The following is a 15,748-nucleotide window of genomic DNA, read 5'->3' on the forward strand; positions in this document are numbered from 1 at the left end:
TTATATAATTATAATCATTTCCATTTTATCCGAGGTTCCACCAAATACTTTTTCTAACTCATTTCGAATAACACAATCCTTTGTATTAACTATTCCTCTTCCTTTCTTGATTTATCTATTTTAGATATAAGACATGATTAACTTACCATTTACAATAGATACACTTTCCAGGAAAATTCTATAGCAAAAACACTGCTAAAAATTCTGAGACAAATTTTATGTCTTTGGTCTATAATAATGGTGTTCCTTCCCATTTTACATCCTTTGTCACAATTCCTATGAAAGAAGATTTAAGGTAATAGAGTCACTTGAAACACCAATGTGAATAAGAGAAACATGTCTTAGATATATGGTGTGCTAGCTATTGAAATGAAGGAAGCACTTAAGTCATTATTGGTAGATAAAAGAAAACCTTCCCATAAAGAGAGAAAGAGAGAGAGAGAGTTGACCAAATTTTAGAAAATAGAATCATAAAGATCACTTATCAAATATTACACATAAATTGAGGACAACTTATAGTTACAATAGCAAAATAACAAGAACATGATAAACCATTGTATATGGGCTGAGAATATAATCCCTTATTTTTTCTTCTAAGTTATTATGTTTATCTTTAACAGTAACTTCTTAGGCATCATAGGATGCAATTGCTATGAGAGGAAATTTTCTATGACTGGTCAAGCCATTAGTTTCAGTCATGTTCAATGTCTGTTGCCCCACTTCTCCGCTTGGAACTTCCCAATTAAATTGGAGAACAAGGTTTGCTAGGACCAGCTCAATCACATTCATGGCAAACATTATTCCTGGACAACCCCTCCTCCCTGCTCCAAATGGTATCACTTCAAAATCATGTCCTTTCACATCTATTGAACTATTTAAGAATCTCTCTGGCTCAAATTGTTCAGGTTTATCCCAGTAAGAAGGATCTCTTGCAATTGCCCAAGCATTAACTATTACTTGTGTGCCAGTTGAAATGTCATAGTCCATCACTTTGGCATCTTCCATGGATTCCCTTGGAAGCAACAAGGGAGCTGGGGGATATAATCGAAAAGTTTCTTTAATCACTGCCTTCATATAATGCATACTAGTTAAATCTTCCTCAGTTATGCGACTTCTGCCACTAACCACATTCCTTATCTCACCTTTTAGCTTCTGCATCACAGTTGGGTGCCTTAGGAGTTCTGTCATTATCCATCCTAGGATTGTGGAGCTAGTCTCAGTGCCTGCAGAAAACATATCCTGAAAGAAATACCCATCAATTGTCAATTTCATTGTCTACCTTGAATTACCATGAACGAAAATAAACTCAACATGTATTATGATTCTGTGCAACTAATGTGACTTAACTTTTTATTGGGAAAATAGTGTATATGTCTTGAACGTTGAAAAGAAATAACAAAATCTAATACAGTGTTGAGAGACTATAGAATAAGGATAGGATTAGAGTTGTGCGTGAATATCGTGAAGGATAAAAAAGACATACAACTAACCTGTTTATAATTTACCCTAACCTTTATTTTATTGTTATTGTTTTAGAGTTTAGGTTTTAGGAAAGAAAATAATAACATAATAAAATAACAATCACATTAATCAGTTAAAAGAAAAATTTAACTTTTGAAAAGAATTTTTGAGTAATAGACAACGAAATTTAATAAAAATTAAAATTACTGAAGTTTATTAAGAAGCAGAAACTTGATCTTTTTTAATAATAAAATAGATATATTCAACAAAACCCAATATCATTTAACAAATATTTTACAATTAAAGAGATTATTTATAATATTGTACTAATGCTAGAGGTACAAAATTAATGAGTAAACGAGTAAACCTCTGCTTTGATTTTTAAAATATGTAAATATGCCAACTTATCTTAAAACTTTCACCAAAGCTTGCTTTAGCCCTTATTTAATTTGTGAGATCTCTTTTCTTTTGGTCTTTTCTCCTATCATCTTTGACATTAAGAATTTTAGTCTTTTCTCACATCATCTTTCACATTAAGAATGAGCTTAATGATGTTTCAGAAAAGTAAAGATTTTATGAAGTTAGAAAGTAGAGTAATTGTCCATTGGAGAATATTAAGAACTTATGCAGGATAGCACATTGTATAAATCTTACGTACCAGGATTAAAGCCTTTATGGTTCTTTTATCAATCTGGAATCCCAAGGAGTTTGTCTCTTGGATCCTCAACAAAATGTCCACCAAATCATTCTTCTCTTCATTATCAGCACCATGCACATCATGGCCTCTCCTACTAACATGCTCATCAAGAACTTGATCAAAAAATTCATCAAGCTGTTTAGCCACTCTCTTTGCCCTACCATACATTCCATTAACGCTTCCCAACCAATCAAGCCAAGGTATGTAGTCCCCTATAACTGAAGCACCCAACAGCTCCATCATCTCATCCATTGGCTCCCGAAGCTTACTCCCTCCTTCTCCACTGTATCTCCTTCCGAGAGCAGCTCTACACACTATGTCATTTGCGACTGTAGTAAATAAATCAGTTAAATTCACAGGCATCGAAGAAGAACAACACTGCTTAATCTTATCCATCATTGCGGAGATTTCCTCTTCTCTCACTACACCAAAGGATTGAACCTTTTTTGCACTGAGAAGATGCAAGACAGAAATACTCCTTATCTGCCTCCAGTAGTTGCCATATGGAGCAGTTGCCACATCTTTGGAATCATACAACAAGATATCGAACATCTTACGATGTGGTCTGTTGGAAAAAACAAGGTCGTGTGTTTTCATAACCTCACGAGCTGCCTCAGCTGTGGAAACCACAAGAACTGGCACCCTTCCAAAGTGAAGTAACATTAAAGGGCCATAGGTTTGAGCAAAGGATTGGAGATTGCGATGAGTGAGGGCGCCAAGTTGGTGGAGATTTCCTATTATTGGAAGCTTTGGAGGAGATGGTGGTGAGATTTTTTTGCTCCTTGCAGAATTGAAATTGTGATTACATTTGGATAAAAGATTGATGAGAGTAGGTAAAAAGAAGATGATTAAGGTAGCGATTGGGAGGAAAAACCAGCATGAAGAGTTTTCATGCAGAGAAGTGAACATTGTGTCGTGTGTTTTCTTTAATTTGCTGTATAATTAATTAGCAATGCAGAACGAGGTATTTATAATGTTTGTAAGCTAGGTGTATTTGTATACGTTTCTTAGATTTTTTTTTTTTTTCAAATACAGTACGTATGTAGTTTCCGTTCCAAGATATATTTAGAGATTACGTGAATGATTTGAAAGTAGGAAAATGATACCTCTTAACACCACAGTTCATTAAATATATATCTAACTAACAACTAATTTTTTAATAAAATATTATATAATAAAAAAATAATAATCATATATGAATGTAGTAGAATGGTTCTAGATAGTTAAAAGCTCTTAAATTCAATTTTGCTAGAACTCTGTTTTTTATTCTTTTTTTCTTAGTAATATCTTTTGCAACAATATCTATTCAATCCTTTTTGTTTTTGTCAATTGTTTTGGTGTCATAATCTTTTTCATTTAGTCGATGTTCTATAATTTCCTGAACAGAAAGTAAAACATAAATACTTATTAAGTTTAATTTTCTTGACATGTTTGAAGAACTAGAAAAAGAAAAAGAATTTGGGAACAATGGCAATAAATAGATAAAGGTAAAACTTCCAACCATTTGCCACTAAATTAACAATACAAGTTTCTTTAATAATATATACAAGTTGTTTCGTTTGTTTCAAAAGCCCTAAATATTGGAACCAAGACTTTTCTATAATTGCAAAGTTTACTAAAATCACAATGATAGTAAATTTTATCTCGAGAATGGAAAACATATGTACGACCCATTTGACCACATAATAAGATACGTGTTACTTCTTGCAAACCTCCACTTTATCATTTTGTATGGTTTTTGAGCTTTGACTATGCTATGCATGAACTTTCAGCTATTCAGCCTAAGATCATCTTATGATAGTGATCTGATTTGATATTATAAATGTCAACGAGCCATTTTTTTTTTCCCAAAATAAATTATTTCACTGACTTTTAAACTTAAAAATGAAAAATTGTTTATAAAGATATTATAATCAAATTCTATTTATAATTTTTCACATGTTTAATAGAAAAGATGACTTTTAAACTCATCGACTAAATTTAATTGAAATTTTGTTCTCGAACAGGTTTTGATTAAAAGAATTATTACCTTTCTCTTTGGTTGGTCGGTCGTTTTCTACTTCTTTCCTTCACTGAATGTCTTCCTTCTCTTCTTCATTGTCCTCTTCCATGTAAATTCCAAATCTGGATGGTACTTTCCGTGAGATCTTAGTAATGGGTTTCACAACCTTTTTAAAATACTATGGGTTTTAAAACCTTCGTAAAATACTATGAGTTTTAAAACCTTCGTAAAATAGTATAAGTTTCAAAACCTGCGTAAAATATCATTGGTTTCACAACTATAAACATTCATGTGCTTTATGTATTTTTTGAATCATTTATTATTTAAGCATTCACGTGCTTTTTTAACCAAAAATAATTATTGTTTTTTGAAATACTTGTTCCAATTTTCACAACCTCTAAGCTAATACAAGTTTCAGAACCTCCGTAAAATAGCATAAGTTTCACAACTATAGACATTCATGTGCTTCATGTGTTTTTTTACTTATTTATCATTTAAGTATTCAAGAGCTTTTTTAACCAAAATTAATTATATTTACTGTATTTATTTATCTTTTATAAAGTACTTTCTTAATGACAGTAAAATGCTTTAAGTTATAAAAAAAAAAAATTTTATCAACTTAAATTATTGTTTCGTATTTGTTCCAATTTTCACGACCTTAGTAAAATAATATATAGTTAAAAATCTCTGTAAAATATCACATTATTTTAAAATTTTCATAATATATTTTAAATTTGTTCCAACTATAATCATTCATGTGCTTATGTGTTTTGTTTATAAATATATATATATATATATTTATATATATATATATATTTATATATATATATAATCAAAATTAATTATATTTATTTATTTATCTTTTTAAAGTACTTTTTTAATGACAATAAAATATCTTAATTTATAATAAATATTTTCTTATCAACTTGAATTATTGTTTGGTACAATACTTAAATACTTTTTCCAATTTTCACAACCTTCCTAAAATAATATAAGTTTGTGTTGTGTGTTATCTTTAATTTGCTGTATAATTAATTAACAATGCAGAATGAGGCATTTATAAGCGTTGGAAGTCATCAGTATTTGTAAGCTAGGTGTATTTTTGTATACGTTTCTTAGATTTTTGTTTTCAAATACAGACGTATGTAGTTTCCGTTACAAGATATTTAGAGATTACGTGAATGATTTCAAAATAGAAAAACAATACCTCTTTAACACCACACTTCATTACATATATATATATATATATATATATCTACTTAACAACTAATCTTTTAATAAAATATTATATAATAATAAAATAATAATCATATGATTTTAGTAGAATGGTTCTAGATAGTAAAAAGCTCTTAAATTCAATTTTGCTAGAACTCTGTTTTTTTTTTATCTTTTTTCTTAATAATATCTTTTGCAACAATATCTAATCAATCCTTTTTTCTCAATTGTTTTGGTTTATATAATCATAATCTTTCCCATTTATTCGATGTTCTATAATTTCCTGAGAAAAAGTAAAACATAAATACTTAAGTTTAATTTTCTTGACATGTTTAAAGAACTAGAAAAAGAAAAAACACTAGGAACAATGGCAATAAAAAGATAAAGGTAAAACTTCCAACCATTTGCCATTAAATTAACAATACAAGTTTTATTAAATTTTTTTTAAAAAAAATTAAAATAAATTTAGTGGGACACTTTAAGGATGTTCCAACCCTTTTACAAATCCATTAAGCATCTAGCTTAGATGCTTAATAAACATATACCACGAACAAATCAGGTTCAGGTGCATAGAAGCCCCTGTGAACAACTAACAATATCTAAGTTTCTAGACGTAGCACAAAACAGGGACCCAGGCATCAACACAGCAGCTTAAAAGCACCCCCTTAAGACAAAAAATCATGCTAAATTATGGATTCTAATTGTTGTTTGCACGGTCCTAAACAAGAACACGAAGTAGCAAGTTTGCAAAGTCAAACCAGTAATTGCCACCTCAACCAACTCCTTGCACACAACTCCTATTTCAGGTCACGTTACCCATCCACTTACAGATGCTTAGTCTAGCATAAAGTGCATACCAAGTGCTCACCAGAAAAATCTTAGAAGAGCCAAATAACCTGATATAACACAACACGGTATCTTCATTGCTCCTTCACGGCTTTGGACATACCTTGATGGAGATCAAGTAGAAGAGGATTTCACTAATGGAGGAAGGCCTTCCACCCAAGCATTTAAAGTTCTTCCTTCTAGTTTTCTCAAAAATAAAGAAGAAATTAAATAAAGAGAGGACCAAACTTAAAAGAAGACTACAAGCATTCAAAAATGGGCTCCAATTAATATCTCTCTTTGTAATTTTCTTTTGTATAAAATTGTAAAACATATAGGAGTAGTGTTTAGGAAGGTGCTAAGAGGGAAACCAAAAGACACCTCCTTTGTATAACACTTTAGACGCTAGTTTTGGTAGAAAGAGACTAGAAAAGTGCCTTTTCACACTCCTTCTCTCTTTAGGCGCTAGATTGTCCTAGAAGGAATTAGAAGGTGACCTTTCAAGCTTCCTTCTCTTTTGTAAATTTGTGACTAGCCCTCTCTATTATAAAAGGGGTGCTTGGGTCTTTGAAATAAGAAGTTAAGATTGATTTTTGAGAGTAAAGAACCTCTACCAAATTGGTGAGTGATTGAGAGAGACTTGTGTCTTCTTCTCTTCTAGTCTTATCTTGAGTGAATTCTTGGGCTCTCAAGTGACGGCAACAACACTCATCTTGAAGCCAACCATTTTTCAAGTGGCGTGCACAATTCCAAGAGCTCCAACCACATAAGTTTCCTTGTCCTTTTCATCTTCTTCTTCCATTTCCATTCAAAAAACAAACTCTAAAACATGTCTTTGTTGTTTCTTGTTGATTCAATCGATAGAACTTGTTTAGTTTGTGTTCATGTTCTGTAGATTGTCTTAGTTTGCTGTTCTTATGGTTTTAAGTGTGTTTCTTGAAGTTTTAATCGGTGCATTTGTGTTCTTCTTTGTTACATTCGGTTCATATGTCCAAAAACGGGTTTCTATGTGAGTTTGGCTTGGTTCTTGTGATTTGGTGAGTTCTTGAATGATTAAGAAGATTGATCCAATTCTTAAAAAGTGCCTAATCATATTCCAACTCTTATTGAATCCATAACATGTTCATATCATATCCCAATCATGTTCTTTGGTTCACATCATGTGGTATCACATCATGTGGTATCATGAGTCTTAGGTGTGTTCTTGTGTGTTAGAGTTGTTTTTTGACACTTTTAATTCAAGAAATTTACATTAGCATTCTGTTTTTACTGTTTCTTTGGTATTTCTTGTTGTTTTCTTGTTCTTAATACATTGTGTTTGTGTCATTTTGATTTTTGAGTCTCTATAAGTTTTGTCAAAGTCATGTTTCTCCAAAAATGTTATCAATTCTATGTAGTCCTTTTGTTGATAATTTTGGTTTCTTGATTTTTTATTGAGTGCAGTTTTATGTGTTTTTTTCTTGATCCTTTGGTGCCTTTTCTTTTTATATTTGAGTTCTTACTTGTATTTTAGATCTATACAAGTTCTTGAAACATCAATTCTATTATGTCTTTTGAAGTTCTCAATTCTGTTTTTCATTCCAATTAGGTTTCCTCTGTTTTCTTGAAAATGTGCTGACTGTTTCGATTTATTACAATTTCTGTGATTACTAGAAAATTCTGAAATTCTGGATTTGAGTTTTTGAGAGTGTTATAAAATAGTAGAAAAAAGAAGTCAGTCAAAATTCCAAGTACAAAAAAATGATAAATCAAATATGTCCAGTGTGTAATTCTGGCACAAAAAAATACGGTAAAGTGGCAGTAATTTTGCAAAATTTATCACAATTAATTGGCGCAATATTTTGTGTGATTCCAGTGCCATTGTTGAGATAAGATCTTCAACTTTCATTGGTTTAAATTTTCAGCTCCAGTTAAATCTGTAAAGTCACGCACAGTTTACATAAAATTCCAGTAGTTCTGTTTTTTTTTGTTTTCTTCATCTATTCTAGTGCTTTTCTTTAGGTTTCTTTTGAGTGCCATCTTTTAATTGAGTATCTTTTTTTTTTATTGTCTTTTCTTCACTATTCTTTGAGTTTGTCATATATCTTGTATTCCTTTTGCTATAGCCTTTTCTTGTTTACACCTTTTCTTGATTGTCTTTTATTGTTCTTTAAGTTTTGTGGTGTATTGGCCTTAAGAGAGAGTACTTTGCTTTGACATTTTTCATTTGAGAGTACCAAAACTTCAACAACAGATTGGTTGAGGGAAGTATTCTTTCTTGGAGTAATTTCAGTGTCTTTTAATTTTCATTACAGTACCATAACTGTTCCTTTTTCTAACCTTGTTTTTCTTGAAATTGTTTGTTCTTGTGTTTGCTGTTTTCTTTTTCTAATGATTGCATATTCAAGTGGTGACTCTTCCAAACCACACTCTCCTCATAGAGCTTATATTCTTAATGAATTAAAAGAGGCAAAATGTGTCCTTGCTCTAAAGGACGAAGCTATGAAAAAGTTGGAGGAAAAATTACAAAAAGTTGGATTGAAGCAAGATAGGTCATCTGCTTCCATCCATGGAAGCCACCATTCTCATAGACATTCTTCAAGAGGTTCTTTCAATGCTCACGACCATGAAGAAGAACATAGAAGGAGGAGACATCACCATCATTCTCATGGAGATAGACATCACCGTGAAGAAGGACATCACCATGAAGAAGTCTCATTTATCTTTTGTAAAAATACCTAGCTTTAGTGGTAATAGTGATCCTAATGTGTATTTAGATTGGGAAGCTAAGGTTGACCATATTTTTCATGTGTATAAGGTCCAAGATGACCAAAAACTTAGGACAGTTTCTTTACACTTTTTGGACTATGCCAAAGAATGGTGGCATCAAACTCTTAGGGACATTGGTTATAACAAGAGGCCTCTCGTGGTCTCTTGGAATGATTTGAAAAAGTGTATGCGCGCGAGGTTTGTTCCTCCTTCTAGGAAGGAACACTTGTTGAAGTTCCAAAGGCTTCCTCAAGGACATAGGACGGTAGATGAATACTTTAAATCTTTTGAAACAACTTTGACTAAAATGAATATGCATGCTAATGAAGAGTCAAAGATAAAATGGTTTGTAAGTGGTTTGAAAAGAGATATTAGAGAATTTGTAGAATTAAATGAGTAATCTTCTTTAAAGAAAGTGGTTCGCCTAGCCATCAAGGTGGAATCATACCTTTTAAAAACAACTTTCAAACATACTCATGATGATGGTTTCTACAAATCTTCAAAGAAGGATGAAAACATACTTTTGCCTAAACCTTCTCCTTCAAATTTTTCAAACGCTACCTTTTCTAACCAACAAGTTTCTACAAAGAATTCTTCTACATCTCCTAAGTCACCTATCAAACTTCAAAAATAAAATGTTTTAAATGTTTAGGTTTTGGGCACATAGCTCTTCACTGTCCACAAAAACGAACCTTAATGATAAACAAGGTAAAACAAGACCTAACTCAACCACCTACCAAAAGTGAAAATGAAAAAGACAGAAAGGGCCAAGTTGACATAGGTCTTATCCTTTCACCTCCAAGGTGTTTTCCTTCCTTATCTTTTTTATTACCAAAGGTTCTAACTTCACCACCATCTTGGTTAAAGAATGTTAGGAATGATTTTTTCATACCTCCTAATGGTTTTCACCATTTAAGAGGACTTTTTCCAAAAAATATCATCATTCCCAAACAATTTTTTCCAACTTTGTTTGTCTATAGGACCTCCTTTTTTGAACTCCCACCGTTTACAAATTCTAAGTCATGTTTGCCTTTCTCTTATTCAACTGTTAATTTTTATAGTAAACTGACTTTGTTATATGCAGGGATTCAGAATTCGTGGACGAATTCTCTCCAACTCGGGGAGTATGATGGAGATCAAGTAGAAGAGGATTTCACTAATGGAGGAAGAGGCCATCCACCCACTTCTAGTCTTCTCAAAAATAAATAAGAAATTAAATAAAGAGAGGACCAAGCCTAAAAGAAGACTACAAGCATTCAAAAATGGGCTCCAATAAATATCTCTCTTTGTAATTTTCTTTTGTATAAAATTGTAAAACATATAGGAGTAGTGTTTAGAAAGGTGCTAAGAGGGAAACCAAAAGACACCTCTTTTGTATAGCACTTTAGGCGCTAGTTTTGGTAGAAAGAGACTAGAAGAGTGCCTTTTCACACTCCTTCTCTCTTTAGGCGCTAGATTGTCTTAGAAGGAATTAGAAGGTGACCTTTCAAGCTTCCTTCTCTTTTGTACATTTGTGACCAGCCCTCTCTATTATAAAAGGGGTGCTTGGGTCTTTTGAAATAAGAAGTTAGTAAAGAACCTCTACCAAATTGGTAAGTGATTAAGAGAGACTTGTGTCTTCTTCTCTTCAATTATCTTGAGTGAATTCTTGGGCTCTCAAGTGGCGACAACAACACTCATCTTGAAGCCAACCATCCTTCAAGTGGCGTGCACAATTCCAAGAGCTCCAACCACATAAGTTTTCTTTGTCCTTTTCATCTTCTTCTTCCATTTTCATTCAAAAACCAAACTCTAAAACATTTATTTGTTGTTTCTTGTTGATTCAATCGGTAGAACTTGTTTAGTTTGTGTTCATGTTTGGTAAATTGTCTTAGTTTGCTGTTCTTATGGTTTTAATTGTGTTTCTTGAAGTTTTAATCGGTGCATTTGTGTTCTTCTTTGTTACATTCGGTTCATATGTCCAAAAACGGGTTTCTATGTGAGTTTGGCTTGGTTCTTGTGATTTGGTGAGTTCTTGAATGATTAAGAAGATTGATCCAATTCTTAAAAAGTGCCTAATCATATTCCAACTCTTATTGAATCCATAACATGTTCATATCATATCCCTATCATGTTCTTGGGTTCACATCACACCTGCTACTCTTCAACCTGTATTACACACATATTCTCCCAGCATGTACCTAATCATATTCCAACTCTTATTGAATCCATAACATGTTCATATCATATCCCTATCATGTTCTTGGATTCACATCACACCTGCTACTCTTCAACCTGTATTACACACATATTCTCCCAGCATGTACCTTACCCTGTTTTTGTGTATGCCTTTGAAAATAGGCACTCTCACCCTGTCCAGCCTTTCCCTGCACCAAACCAGCATCCCAGATGTTCCTGAACCATCAAGGCCTCCCAGACTTGGCCACCGAACCAGTATAGATGCTCCAGTAACCAACAAGCCTGCTTTACGTTCTTACTTTTCCAAACTCCATAGTTCCACCCACCAGCCAATTCCCATCCAGCACATGTTCCTTCAGCATACCAGAAAAAGAGAATATATTACAACACCCTCAACTTCAGCAGCTTTGCAAGCACTTGCCAGGATTGAGAATCCAATCCGAGAAAGCATAACTAAAGGAGGATTGCCCCATACTTCAGCTTCAGCCACACTGAGAGTTGGGCTAGGTGGAAAATTTCTTCAGCATCGGCTATCCCTTTCTTAAAGATAGCCAAATTTCTCTGATCCCATATACACCGGACTATAGCGACCCAAATTCCCTTCCATACCTGATTCTGTTTAGCATTAAAATGAGGCAGATAAAAACTCTCAAAATGGTCAAAAATGTCCTTATGTTGGACAAACAAGATGCCTATCCATCTTAAGCATAGGGACCAAACACGTTGTGCATAAATACAATCCAGAAAAAGATGTTGGGTTGTTTCTTGTGCTACCTTACAGAGCGCACATAGAGAAGAGTTTACAACCAAACCCCTCCGAATAAGATTATCATAAGTTGGAAGTCTGCCAAGCAAAATCCTCCATGCAGTAAATAACGCTTTTGGGTGTCGCTTTAGCTTGCCACCAAAGGGAGAAAATGTCATGCGAGGAGTTATTAAGTTGACTACACAAAGTCAAATATGCAGATTTCATAGAGAACACACCATTATGGTCCCCATTCCATACTAAAGCATCCTTGATTTCCTTACACAAACTCTTCCCTGTAATGAGATTGAGCAATTCTCCCTCCATAGAGCTTTCCCAATTGAATCTAGGCCTTCTCCACCTTAAACGGCAGTTCCATCCTAAATCCTCCCAAGTGCCTACTTCAGCCACCGTCTTTCCTTGGTCCAAAGAAACGGAAAACAGCCTAGGGAACAGAGTTATAAGCTTGTTATTCTCCAACCAAACGTCTTCCCAAAATTTGACTTTGTCACTGACTCCGACCTTCCATCCAAAGGATTTATGGAACCATCCATCGCCTTCTCCCTTATCACATGCCCTAGATAGATCTCTCCACCACCAAGAAAGATAGTTACCAGAATCTTGACTTCTTACTCCACTCGTACAATACTTAGATGCTAGAATCTCTTTCCATTTCCCTTTTTCCTCACTCAACATCCTCCATTTCCATTTTGTTAGCAAGGCACAGTTAAACATTTTAATATCCTTGACCTTTAAACCCCCTTCCTCCTTTGATTTACACACATTTTCCCACCGAATCCAAGATATATGTTTGTGATCATTACCCCATGCCCAAAGGAACATCCTCTGAATGCTAGAAATTTTATTAAACACTGATATCGAGGCTTTAAAGAAGGACAAATAAAACAGGGGTATGGAAGTTAAGACCGATTTAACCAAACATACTCTACCTGCTAGTGACAAGCATTTCCCCTTCCAAGCACTAAGTCTAGCTTTAACTTTATCCACTACTGGATCCCAAAACTGCATCCTCCTTGGGTTGCCGCCTACTTGTAACCCCAGGTATTTAAAAGGAATCTGCATTGCGCTACAATTAAGAGCTCTTGCATAAGTTCCTAACAAATTCCTTCCAACCTTAATACCTGACAGCTTTGACTTATGGAAGTTAACTTTGAGACCTGAAGCCAACTCAAAAACCCTGAGAATCGCCTTAATTGTTAAGATGTTGGAGTAAGAGTCTTCGCACATAAACAGGGTGTCATCAACAAACTGTAACATACAACATTCAATCTCAGCTCTCCCCACTTTCACTCCTCTTAATAGGTTCTCCTTTAAAGCGCTACGTACTAGACCAGCTAGACCTTCAACAACAACAAGGAAAAGAAAAGGAGCCATAGGATCGCCTTACCTCAGACCCCTGGATGACCTAAATTCCTCCATCGGACTACCGTTAACCAAGACAGACATTGTTGTCGACTTCAAACAGCCTTGTACCCACTTAATCCATTTCATGTGAAACCTCATCCTATGCAACATATCCAACAGAAAACTCCACCTGACCGAATCATACGCCTTTTCAAAGTCCACCTTAAAAAACACTTCACTTTTCTGACTTCTTTGTACCTCCTCGATCACCTCATTGGTCATCAATACACTTTCCAACATTCCCCTATCTTTCAGAAAAGCTGATTGATTTTCATCAATAACCAGAAGTAGAACAACCTTAATACGACACAACATCGCCTTAGTAATGATCTTATACAGGGCTCCCATAAGAGAAATGGGTCTGAACTGGTCAATCACAATAGGGTCTTTTACCTTCGGAACAAAAGTAATAAAAGACGCATTGCACCCCTTCGGAAAGCTCCCTGATTCATGAAAAGAATGCACCGCTTCCATAATATCCTTCTTTAAAGTCTCCAAATTGCTTTTTATGAAGTTGAAATAAAAACCATCTGGACCCGGCCTCTTAGATCCCTCACACTACCACACTGCGTCCCTTACTTCCTCCTCAGAAAACACATGGGTTTCACAACCTTCGTAAAATACTATGGGTTTTAAAACCTTCGTAAAATAGTATAAGTTTCAAAACCTCCGTAAAATATCATGGGTTTTAAAACCTCCATAAAATATCATAGGTTTCACAACTATAAATATTCATATGTATTTTTTGAATCATTTATCATTTAAGAATTCACGTACTTTTTTAACCAAAATTAATTATTGTTTCGTGCAATACTTGTTCCAATTTTCACAACCTCTAAGCTAATATAAGTTTCAGAACCTCCGTAAAATAGCATAGGTTTCACAACTATAAACATTCATGTGCTTCATGTGTTTTTTTACTTATTTATCATTTAAGCATTCAAGTGCTTTTTTAACCAAAATTAATTATATTTATTGTTTTTATTTATTTTTCATAAAGTACTTTCTTAATGACAGTAAAATGTTTTAAGTTATAAAAAAATAATTTTTTATCAACTTAAATTATTGTTTCTTAATGACAGTAAAATGTTTTAAGTTATAAAAAAATATTTTTTTATCAACTTAAATTATTGTTTCGTGTTTGTTCCAATTTTCACGGCCTTAGTAAAATAATATATATTTAAAAATTTCTGTAAAATATCACATTATTTTAAAATCTTCATAAAATATCATAAGTTTCACAACTATAATCATGCATTCATGTGCTTATGTGTTTTGTTTATCATTTAAATATATATATATATATATATTAATCAAAATTAATTATATTTATTTATTTATTTTTTTAAAGTATTTTTTAATGACAATAAAATAACTTAATTTATAATAAATATTTTTTATCAACTTGAATTATTGTTTGGTATAATACTTAAATACTTGTTCCAATTTTACAACCTCCCTGAAATAATATAAGTTTGTGTTGTGTGTTATCTTTAATTTGCTGTATAATTAATTAACAATGCAGAATGAGGCATTTATAAGCGTTGGAAGTCATCAGTATTTGTAAGCTAGGTGTATTTTTGTATACGTTTCTTAGATTTTTGTTTTCAAATACAGACGTATGTAGTTTCCGTTACAAGATATTTAGAGATTACGTGAATGATTTCAAAATAGAAAAACAATACCTCTTTAACACCACACTTCATTACATATATATATATATCTACTTAACAACTAATCTTTTAATAAAATATTATATAATAATAAAATAATAATCATATGATTTTAGTAGAATGGTTCTAGATAGTAAAAAGCTCTTAAATTCAATTTTGCTAGAAATCTGTTTTTTTTTTATCTTTTTTCTTAGTAATATCTTTTGCAACAATATCTAATCAATCCTTTTTTTCTCAATTGTTTTGGTTTATATAATCATAATCTTTCCCATTTATTCGATGTTCTATAATTTCCTGAGAAAAAGGAAAACATAAATACTTAAGTTTAATTTTCTTGACATGTTTAAAGAACTAGAAAAAGAAAAAACACTAGGGAACAATGGCAATAAAAAGATAAAGGTAAAACTTCCAACCATTTGTCATTAAATTAACAATACAAGATATTTTTTTATCGGCAATAAACAATAAATAATATATGAATAATTTTAGGGGTGATTCAACCCTTATAGAAGAACTCACCCATATTCTTCATCACAAGACTTAGTTCAAAGTCTGCCAAGACAGAACTCTCCTAGCTAACCTAGAGGAAGACCTCTAGGGGAAACTGTCAAACAGCTTGAATGAATACGTCATGAGATCATCCTCATACAAACCAACGGATGTACACACCAATCAGAAAAGGAAAAATTCGCAAACTGTGACTTGGATGTAACCCATGACCAAGCCTTTAATTAAACCAAATCAAAAGCTTCCAGAACATCCACTACTCCCCCGTTAAA

General features: G+C 32.9%; 1 protein-coding gene across 1 annotated transcript; it reads right to left on the minus strand.

Annotated features, from left to right (window-relative positions):
* Positions 1–453: 453 nt before the first annotated feature.
* LOC137837658 (cytochrome P450 736A117-like) lies at positions 454–3,124 on the minus strand. The gene is made up of 2 exons (XM_068646752.1): positions 2,120–3,124; positions 454–1,239 (listed from the first exon to the last, which is right to left on the minus strand). Exons 1-2 carry the CDS (start codon positions 3,065–3,067, stop codon positions 628–630), a joined length of 1,560 nt encoding a protein of 519 aa, XP_068502853.1. The 5' UTR covers positions 3,068–3,124; the 3' UTR covers positions 454–627.
* Positions 3,125–15,748: the final 12,624 nt, after the last annotated feature.

The sequence above is a fragment of the Phaseolus vulgaris genome, chromosome 4 (genome assembly GCF_000499845.2).
Source record: "Phaseolus vulgaris cultivar G19833 chromosome 4, P. vulgaris v2.0, whole genome shotgun sequence".
Taxonomy (NCBI): domain Eukaryota; kingdom Viridiplantae; phylum Streptophyta; class Magnoliopsida; order Fabales; family Fabaceae; genus Phaseolus; species Phaseolus vulgaris.